Below are 10,270 nucleotides of genomic sequence, written 5' to 3' on the forward strand. Positions count from 1 at the left end.
ACCCCGCCAGCGGGGGCCCTCTCCGCAGACTGTTGACCCCAACCCTCTGCTCTCATTTTCAAATTCTCCTTGGCCCAGGCCTGATGAGGTGCGGCAGCGGGGGCAGGGGAGGGGGGTCAACGTGGATCCCTATACAGGCCTCAGCTGACGAAGAGAGCCAGGGAGCCTGGAACACAGGCCCCAAGTCATGTCAGTGCAGAAGGCCAAACTGCTCCCTGCAGGCACTCAATGAGCCAGAAGTGTGAGTCAGTGCTCAGATAGGCTGTGGAGTTGGTGGGGAGGCCTACAGAGCCTGCCAGCCCCTCACCCCACCCCCAACAGAACCGGCCACGCAAACACTCTGAGGACGCAGGGACCCAACACGCACATCTGGATCCAGCTGTTCGCCGGATCATTCCAGCCACACACGGGCCTCCCAAGCTCCACCATCTCAGACAGGCACTGCAGAACGGGGAGGGGCGACCGTGACATTGACACAACCAGTGCCGGGCAATGCTCCCAAATCTAACACCCTCAGCAGCACCCCCTCACCCTCCCCCAACGCCCATTCCCCCTCTGTTAGCCCCTCCCATTCTAAAGAGGTTTCAAATGGTTTGGCGGGGGGGAGGGAGGAAGGAAGGAAGTGAGTAATTTGGAGGGTCAGTGACCAGCCTCAGTGAAGGGACAGAGAGATAGAGAGAGAGAGAGGGGAGAGAGGGAGAGAGAGATAGAGTCAGAGAGAGAGAGGGGGATAGAGAATCAGGGAGGGAGAGAGAGGGAGGGAGAGAGAGGGAGAGATAGAGAGGGAGGGATAGAGAGGGAGAGATATAGACAGGGAGGGATATAGAGAGGGAGGGATATAGAGAGGGAGGGATATAGAGAGGGAGGGATATAGAGAGGGAGGGATATAGAGAGGGAGGGATAGAGAGAGGGAGGGATAGAGAGGGAGGGATAGAGAGGGAGAGATATAGACAGGGAGGGATATAGAGAGGGAGGGATATAGAGAGGGAGGGATATAGAGAGGGAGGGATATAGAGAGGGAGGGATATAGAGAGGGAGGGATAGAGAGAGGGAGGGATAGAGAGAGGGAGGGATAGAGAGAGGGAGGGATAGAGAGAGGGAGGGATAGAGAGAGGGAGGATAGAGAGAGGGAGGGATAGAGAGAGGAGGGATAGAGAGAGGGAGGGATAGAGAGAGGGAGGGATAGAGAGGGAGAGAGAGAGAGGGAGGGAGGGATAGAGAGGGAGAGAGAGAGAGGAGGGAGAGAGAGAGAGAGAGAGAGAGAGAGAGGGAGGGAGAGAGAGAGAGGGAGGGAGAGAGAGGGAGGGAGAGAGAGGGAGGGAGGGAGGGAGAGGGAGGGAGGGAGAGAGAGGGAGGGAGAGAGAGGGAGGGAGAGAGAGGGAGGGAGAGAGAGGGAGGGAGAGAGAGGGAGGGAGAGAGAGGGAGGGAGAGAGAGGGAGGGAGGGAGGGAGGGAGAGGGAGGGAGGGAGAGGGAGGGAGGGAGGGAGGGAGAGAGAGGGAGGGAGGGAGGGAGAGGAGGGAGGGAGGGAGAGAGAGGGAGGGAGGGAGAGGGAGGGAGGGAGGGAGGGAGGGAGGAGGGAGAGAGAGGGAGGGAGAGAGAGAGAGGGAGGAGAGAGAGGGAGGGAGAGAGAGGGAGGGAGAGAGAGGGAGGGAGGAAAGAGGGAGGGAGAGGGAGAGAGAGGGAGGGAGAGAGAGGGAGGGAGAGAGAGGGAGGGAGAGAGAGGGAGGGAGAGAGAGGGAGGGGGAGGGAGAGAGAGGAGGGGAGAGAGAGGGAGGGAGAGAGAGGGAGGGAGAGAGTGAGATGGAGGAGAGATAGAGAGAGACGAAAAGAAGAATTATTTCTTTCCCTGTTGGCCACATATGCAGCATCTGTTGCCTCAGTAAACAACAGCTGCCTGTGATAGATTTAAGAAAAGCTGCACACAGGACAGGAAATTGGGTCATTCTCAAAGGGAGCGAGGCAAAGAGCCAGTGTTCAGAACCATGCTGTCAGCCCTGGCAGTGTAGAGGGAGCTTTACCTCTGTATCTAACCCCGTGCTGTACCTGCCCTGGGAGTGTTTGATGGGGGGACAGTGTAGAGGGAGCTTTACTCTGTATCTAACCCGTGCTGTACCTGTCCTGGGAGTGTTTGATGGGGACAGTGTAGAGGGAGCTTTACTCTGTATCTAACCCCGTGCTGTACCTGTCCTGGGAGTGTTTGATGGGGGACAGTGTAGAGGGAGCTTTACTCTGTATCTAACCCCGTGCTGTACCTGTCCTGGGAGTGTTTGATGGGGACAGTGTAGAGGGAGCTTTACTCCCTATCTAACCCCGTGCTGTACCTGTCCTGGGAGGGTTTGATGGGGGACAGTGTAGAGGGAGCTTTACTCTGTATCTAACCCCGTGCTGTACCTGTCCTGGGAGTGTTTGATGGGGGACAGTGTAGAGGGAGCTTTACTCTGTATCTAACCCCGTGGTGAGTGCCCTAAGTGGGAATCAAGATGAGAGATTTTACCCCATTAATTTCTTCCCTGATGTGGTGCCAAATAAGGTCAGCAGCTCCGACAACACTCGAGAAGCTCAACACCATCCGAGGCAAAGCAGCCCCTCCACACCACCCCCCCCCACCAATCGACACACTAACCACCCACCCTCCCTTCACTCCCTCCCCCACCGATGCACAGCGGCAGCAGTGTGTACCGTCTACAAGATGCACTGCAGCGACTCGCCAAGGCTCCTTCGACAGCGCCGCCCAAAACCACCACCTCTACCCCCTAGAAGCGCAAGGGCAGCAGATACCGTGGGGAACACCCACCGCCTGGAAGTTCCCCACCCCTGCGCGCGCGCGCGCACACACCCCATCCCGACTCGGAAATATATCAGCCGTTCCTTCACTGGGTCAAAATCGTGGAACTCCTTCCCTAACAGCGCTGTGGGTGTACCCACGGGACTGCAGCGGGTTCAAGATGGCGGCTCACCCACCACCTTCTCAAGGGGGCAATTAGGGATGGGGGGGGATAAATGTGAGAGAGCAGACCCTAAATGAATGAAAATCAGGAAGTGAAGTGACGGCGAGAAGCTGGGAACGTTCTCCTTTCGAGCAGACAAGGTTAAGGAGGCAGATTTAATCGAGGGCATCACTATCATGAGGGGGCTTCGATCGAGTGAATGAGGAGAAAGTGTTTCCCCAGCGGCAGGAGGGTCACCGTTTGAAGAGGATTGGTGGACGAGAGCTGGGGGTGGGGGGCGTGGGGCGGCGGCAAAGAGATGAGGAGTGTTTTACTGATTAACGCAGCGAGTTGTCGTGACTGGGAAGGCGTCGCCCGAGGGGGCGATGGGAGCAGATTCACCCTCGGGAAAGGAGGAGAATCGAAGGAATGCTGGAAGGGAGAAAAATTTGCCGATTTTTATTTCTTAGTGTCACGAGTAAGGCTTACATTAACACCGCAATGAAGTTACTGTGAAAATCCCCTGATCGCCACACTCCTGTTCGGGTAACACTGAGGGAGAATTTCACACGGCCAATGCACCCTAACCTGCATGTCTTTCGGACTGTGGGAGGAAACTGGAGTACCCGGAGGAAACCCACGCAGACACGAGGAGAATGTGCAGTCTCCGCACAGTCAGTGACCCGAGCTGGGAATTGAACCCAGGTCCCCAGCACCGTGAAGCAGCAGTGTTAACCCCCTGTGCCAATGTGAGATTATGTTGGGAGTGAGGGTGGCGGAGGGCACCTGGGGGCAGGGGGAGAGCGAACTGAGGAATTCTTTCGAAGAGGCAGCACGGTGCCGACGGGCGAATGGCCTCCCCAGAGGATTTACCTGCCAGATAGAGAGTGTGCAAGCCAGGGTCCACCAGGGTGGGGATCTCGATCAGTTTGGCAGCCGGGCACGCGATGGCGTTCTCTGCGAGTAAGCAGCCCACTGGGAGGGAGGGCATGTCAATCTTGCTCTCGGGCGGGGGGAGGAGCTCCTGGGGGAATGGGACTGGGGTGGCGGCGGTGGCAGCCTTGCTCTCCGCTTTCGTCACCAGCCGGGGCGTCTTGGGGTCCTCCTTCCTGGTGCCGGTTGTTCTCTTCGGCTGTTCCCCAGCCTTGGCTGCCTGCGCGCCGCCAGTCTCCAGCTTCCTAGCACCCCTGCCGCCCACAGGCCCGGCCTCCACTTTCCTACCCCCTGCTCTGGTGTTCGCCTTTTGCCTCTCGGGACGTGCTTCCTGCCTTGGGGCTCCCACTTCAGGACCCCCTTCCGGCCGTTTCCTTGGGGAGGTTCCCTTGGCCACTTTGCTGGCTGCCCCCTGTTTCTTTGGGCTTGGGTTAGTGACCACCCCTGGTGTCTGGAGGCTGACCGCTGGTTTCTTGGAGACAACCTCCAGTTTCTTGGATCCTGTTTCCTGCTTCTTAAGGCCCAGTTTGTTGAGGCCTGCATCAATGACCACTTCTGGTTTACTTTTCAGGCTTATTTCCTGTATCTTGAGGCCTACTTCCTGTTTCTTGAGGGCTACCTCTGGTTTCTTGAGGCCGACTTCCTGCTTCTTGAGGCCGACCTCCTGCTTCTTGAGGCCGACTTCCTGCTTCTTGAGGCCTACTTCCTGCTTCTTGAGGCCTACTTCCTGCTTCTTGAGGCCTACTTCCTGCTTCTTGAGGCCTACTTCCTGCTTCTTGAGGCCTACTTCCTGCTTCTTGAGGCCTACTTCCTGCTTCTTGAGGCCTACCTCTGGTTTCTTGAGGCCTACCTCTGGTTTCTTGATGCCTGCTTCCTGTTTCTTGAGGCCTATCTCTGGTTTCTTGAGGCCTACTTCCTGTTTATTGAGGACTGCTTCCTGTTTGTTGATCCCTGCTTTCTGTTTATGGAGGCCTGTTTCTTGTTTATTAAAGCCTTCCTCTGGTTTCTTGAGGCCTACTTCCTGTTTATTGAGGCTGGCTTCCTGTTTGTTAAGGCCTGCTTCCTCTTTATTGAGGCCTATCTCTGGTTTCTTGAGGCCTGCTTCCTGTTTATTGAGGCCTGCTTCCTGTTTCTTGAGGTCTACTTCCTGCTTCTTGAGGCCTACTTCAGTGACCGCTTCCTGCATCCTGAGGCTGACATCCTGTGCTTTCGGGAGCAGTCCCGAAGTTCTGATGGCCGCACCCTGCGGTTGACCCAGCTGTGGTTTCTTTCGCGAGGTCTGCTTCTCAGCGCTGAGCTCTCGTTTCTTGGCGCTTTTCCCTGGTTCCCCTCCTCCCGCCCCTGCGGGGGATGCTTGTGGCTTGTCACGTCCCCGCGCTGCTCCTTTGGCTTTTCCATGTTTTCCTCTCCTCTGGCCCTTCCGCTCCCTCCTCCCCGCCTTCCTGGAGGCTGGCACGCTTTCTGGAATTCCGGCTGCTACCACGTGTGAGCCCAGAGTGACAGCTTCGTCTAAAAAGGAGGGAATTAGACAAAAAAAAATCAGTGAAAATCAGGCCACACGGTTGATGAGGCTCACAAACATACAAATGGGGAGCAGGAGTAGGCCACTCAGCCCATCGAGCCTGCTCCGCCATTCAATAAGATCATGACTACTCACGTAACCTCAACCCCACATCCCTCCCTACCTCCAACAACCTTTCACCCCTAAGCCCTTGTTAATTGTTTAGGGGGTGGCACAGTTGCACAGTGCTTACCACTACTGTCTCACAGCGTCAGGGACCCGGGTGCGATTCCCAGCTTGGGTCACTGTCTGAATGGACGAAAGTTTATTTACTAGTCACTGGGAAGCCTTACATTAACACTCCAATGAAGCTGCTGTGAAATTCCCCTAGTCGCCACACTCCACGTTTGGGTCAATGTACCTAATCAGGTACGTCTTTCAGAATATGGGAAGAAACCGGAGCACCCGGAGGAAACCAACGCAGACATGAGGAGAACGTACCGAGACCACACAGACAATGGCCCAATTGAACCCGGGTCCCTGGGTGCTGTGAAGCAGCAGTGCTAGCCCATATCTGCGTGGGTTTCCTCCGGGTGCTCCGCTTTCCTCCCACAGTCCAAAGATGTGCGGATTAGATGGATTGGCCGTGTTAAGTTGACAGGGGGACCAGCTAGGGTTAATGGGGATAGGGCCTAATCGGTGCAGACTCGAAGGGCCGAATGGCCTCCTTCTGCACTCGAGGATTCTATAATCCAGAATCTATCCACCTCTGCCTTAAAATTATTCAAAGACACAGCAACGATCCATTTGAAGGAAGAGAGTTTAACAGAAAGAACTTTTTTTATTCATTTGTGGGACATGGGTGTCGCTGGCTGGGCCAGCATTTATTGCCCATCCCTAGTCGCCCGAGGGCAGTTAAGAGTCAACCACATTGCTGTGGCTCCGGAGTCACATGTAGGCCAGACCAATAAGGACAGCAGGATTTCCTTCCCGAAAGGACATCAGTGAACCAGATGGGATTTTCCAACAATGATTTCATGGTCATTCTTAATTCTAGATATTTTTTACTGAGTTCAAATTCCACCATCTGCCCCGGTGGGATTCGAACCCGGGTCCCCAGAACATTCGCTGAGTTTCTGATTCAGAGTCTAGCGATAATACCACTCGGCCAGTGCTTCCCCTGAAAGCTGGAGGAAGTTATAGCGATAGGGAGTGTTTTAGGGGCTGGAGGAGGTTACAGAGATAGGGAGGGCTGTAGGGAATGGAGGAGGTTACAGGGATAGGGAGGGCTGTAGGGAATGGAGGAGGTTACAGAGATAGGGAGGGCTGTAGGGAATGGAGGAGGTTACAGGGATAGGGAGGGCTGTAGGGAATGGAGGAGGTTTATAGTGATGGAAGAAGTTATAGCGATAGGGAGTGTTTTAGGGGCTGGAGGAGGTTACAGAGATAGGGAGGGCTGTAGGGAATGGAGGAGGTTACAGAGATAGGGAGGGCTGTAGGGAATGGAGGAGGTTACAGGGATAGGGAGGGCTGTAGGGAATGGAGGAGGTTTATAGTGATGGAAGAAGTTATAGCGATAGGGAGTGTTTTAGGGGCTGGAGGAGGTTACAGAGATAGGGAGGGCTGTAGGGAATGGAGGAGGTTACAGAGATAGGGAGGGCTGTAGGGAATGGAGGAGGTTACAGGGATAGGGAGGGCTGTAGGGAATGGAGGAGGTTTATAGTGATGGAAGAAGTTATAGTGATAGGGAGTGTTTTAGGGGCTGAAGGAGGTTACAGAGATAGGGAGGGCTGTAGGGAATGGAGGAGGTTACAGAGAAGCCCATCAACACCTCGACTTTCTCAGGAGACTAAGGAAATCCAGCATGTCTGGACAATTTATATCCAGATGTCTCGCTATTTCTTCCTTGATGATAGATTCAAGCATTTTTCCTACTACGGACGTTAAGCTAACCGGCCTATAGTTACCCGCCTTTTGTCTACCTCCCTTTTTTAAACAGTGGCGTCACATTTACTATTTTCCAATCTGCAGGAACCACCCCCGAGTCCAGTGAATTTTGGTGAATTATCACCGGTGCATTTGCCATTTCTCCCACCATCTCTTTCAGTAACTCTGGGATGCATTCCATCAGGGCCAGGGGACTTGTCTACCTTTAGCCCCATTAACTTGCCCCACACTTCCTCTTTTGTGATAATGATAGTTTCCAGGTTCTCACCTGCCATAACCTTCCTGTCATCAATTTTTGGCATGTTTTCATTTTTAACTGTATTCCAATACACATGACAAATAAATAACATGGAAAAAGGTAGAGGCTGGAGGAGGTTACAGAGATAGGGAGGGTTGTAGGGGCTGGAGGAGGTTACAGAGATCGGGAGGGTTGTAGGGGCTGGAGGAGGTTACAGAGATAGGGAGGGTTGTAGGGGCTGGAGGAGGTTACAGAGATTGGGAGGGTTGTAGGGGCTGGAGGAGGTTACAGAGATAGGGAGAGTTGTAGGGGCTGAGGGATGTTACAGAGATAGGGAGGGTTGTAGGGGCTGGAGGAGGTTACAGAGATTGGGAGGGTTGTAGGGACTGGAAGAGGTTACAGGTGAGTGGGGTGGGGGTGGTGGTGAGTGGGGTGAGCGGGGTGGGGGGTGAGTGGGGTGGGGGTGGTGGAGAGTGGGGTGGGTGGGGGGGGCGGTGAGTGGGGTGGGGCAGTGAGTGGGGTGGGGGTGGTGGAGAGTGGGGTGGGTGGGGGGGGCAGTGAGTGGGGTGGGGGTGGTGGTGAGTGCGGTGGGGGGGGTGCGGTGAGGGTGGTGGTGAGTGGGGTGGGGGGGGCAGTGAGTGGGGTGGCGGGGGGGGGGTTTGGTCGATGGGTGGGTAGCGATTGCAGCGGGTTACCTTCCGTGGACTCCGGCACGCACACTGGACAGCAACGCCCCGGCGGCCGAAGGGTCTTGCGGCAGGCGGTGGGGGCGCACTCGATGTCCTCGCAGAACGCCTGGCCCTCCTCGCAGGCGCAGAGCGTGCAGGGTCGAGGGGACCAGACTGCGCCCTGGTACAGCAACAGCCCATCCACGAGGCACGGCTCACTCACTGCAACACAGCAACACCGAGTGTTTAACCTGAACGTGGACACCGCCAGCCCTTCCTGCAGACCCCCTCCACCCCCCAGCCAACGGGAAACCGGGGTGGGGGCTGAACCGGCGCACAGGAAGATCCCACAAACAGCCCCCTCCCAAACCGAGTACCCTGTTTCTGTTCCAAGCACGGATGTTGGCTGGCATCCCGAGTTGCAACTTCCCTCTGCTCTCCCCACCCCACCTCCCCCCGCCCAATCGAATACAACGCCCCCCCTGGCCACGAGACGCTGGTGTTATGGGACTGTCACCGGCCCGACCCTCTACGGCGTGCCCTCCGCAGACTAAACATTTTCAAATCCCGCCGGGGCAACCTGTAGAACTTGAATTCGATTCAGAATAAATCTGGAATTGAGCACAAGTCTCAGTGATGGTGACGGCGACAATGATCACTGATTGTCCTAGTCGTGGACTGTGGGAGCGGGAGTAGGCCATTCTGCCCCACCGTCCAACGTGACCGTGGCTGACCTTCGATCCCAGTGCCATCCTCCCGCGCACTGACTCCAATTCCCCCCTCCCCCTTTGTGCCACCGATGTCTGAAATAAATCCATCTCTTTCTGAAATACGCTCAGTGACTTGGCCCCCAAGGAGCACTCAGGTGAAATCCACTCAGGGAGAACGTGCAAACTCCACACAGACAATCACCCAAGGTGTATGTGAATCGGCCATACTCAATTGTCCATTACTGTCTAAAGAAACTAAGCATCTTTGGATACTAAGGAGCAATTTACCAAGGGCAATCCTCTTAACCTGCACACCTTTGGACATTAAGGGGCAAGTTAGCATGGCCAGTCCCTCTAACCTGTGCATCTTTGGACAATAAGGGACTATTTAGCATGGCCAATCCTCCTAACCTATACATCTTGGGACAATAAGGCCAATTTAGCATGGCCAATCCCTCTAATCTGTGCATTTTTGGACATTAAGGGCAATTTAACATGGCCAATCCCTCTAATCTGTGCATCTTTGGACATTAAGGGCAATTTAGCATGGCCAATCCCTCTAATCTGTACATCTTTGGACATTCAGGCACAATTTACCATGGTCAATCCACCTAACCCGCATATCTTTGGACTGTGGGAGGAAACTGGAGCATCCGGAGGAAACCCACGTAGAGATGGGGAGAACATGCAGACTGCACAAAAACAGTGCCCCAAGCCGGGATTCGAGCTCGGGTCTGGTGCTGTGAGGCAGCAGTGCTAACCAGTGTGCTACCACTGCCATTGAGCCGCTGGAATAATTTCTGCCCCTCAGTCAGATCACGGGTGGCCTGTGTGTTGGGCAGCCTGGGCTGAGGGCTCTGAATAAATCTGGAACAGGAGGAGAATACTGCCCTACCTTCGCCGGGCCAAGGGCTGGCTGCGGTTCTCGGGGTGTTCCTGCCTCTTCCGGGCCGTGGGCCGCTTGCGTCCGGGAGCTTCTGGGTGGGGTTTGGGGTGGGGGGTTGCCCCATGACCCTGGGGGTCAGTGGGCCCCTCCACCTGATGAGGCGCTGCTGTGTATTGTGTCTCCTGGTGTCACACCGGGCCAGTCCCCACACACATCCCGCCAGCACGGTGAGCAGTTCCCACCTCATCTTGCACCCCCTTTCCCCAAGCTGGGTTCGTTCAGTCTCCTGGGCCCCTGGCTGTTATTGTGCCGTTTCCAGTCTGATAACCCACTACCTTTCCAAATGCCACCCAGTTACCTCTCTTTCCTCGAGTTTTTCTCGCTCCTCCTCTCCGTCTTCCTCTCTGTCACTCTTCACCCTCCTCTCTCTGTTTCTCTATCTCGCTGTCACTCTTCCTC

At 55.4% G+C, this 10,270-nt stretch overlaps 1 protein-coding gene across 1 annotated transcript; it reads right to left on the reverse strand.

Moving 5' to 3' along the window:
* Positions 1-3,801: 3,801 nt before the first annotated feature.
* LOC145340717 (uncharacterized) lies at positions 3,802-9,935 on the reverse strand (the record flags this gene model as incomplete). Its single annotated transcript, XM_080185178.1, has 3 exons — positions 9,821-9,935; positions 8,243-8,437; positions 3,802-5,370 (listed from the first exon to the last, which is right to left on the reverse strand). Coding segments are annotated over exons 1-3 (1,879 nt in total), but the record flags the coding sequence as incomplete, so codon positions are not given.
* Positions 9,936-10,270: the final 335 nt, after the last annotated feature.

The sequence above is a fragment of the Carcharhinus amblyrhynchos genome, unplaced genomic scaffold, assembly GCF_965287045.1.
Source record: "Carcharhinus amblyrhynchos unplaced genomic scaffold, sCarAmb.v2.hapA chromosome_1329, whole genome shotgun sequence".
In the NCBI taxonomy this organism is placed as follows: domain Eukaryota; kingdom Metazoa; phylum Chordata; class Chondrichthyes; order Carcharhiniformes; family Carcharhinidae; genus Carcharhinus; species Carcharhinus amblyrhynchos.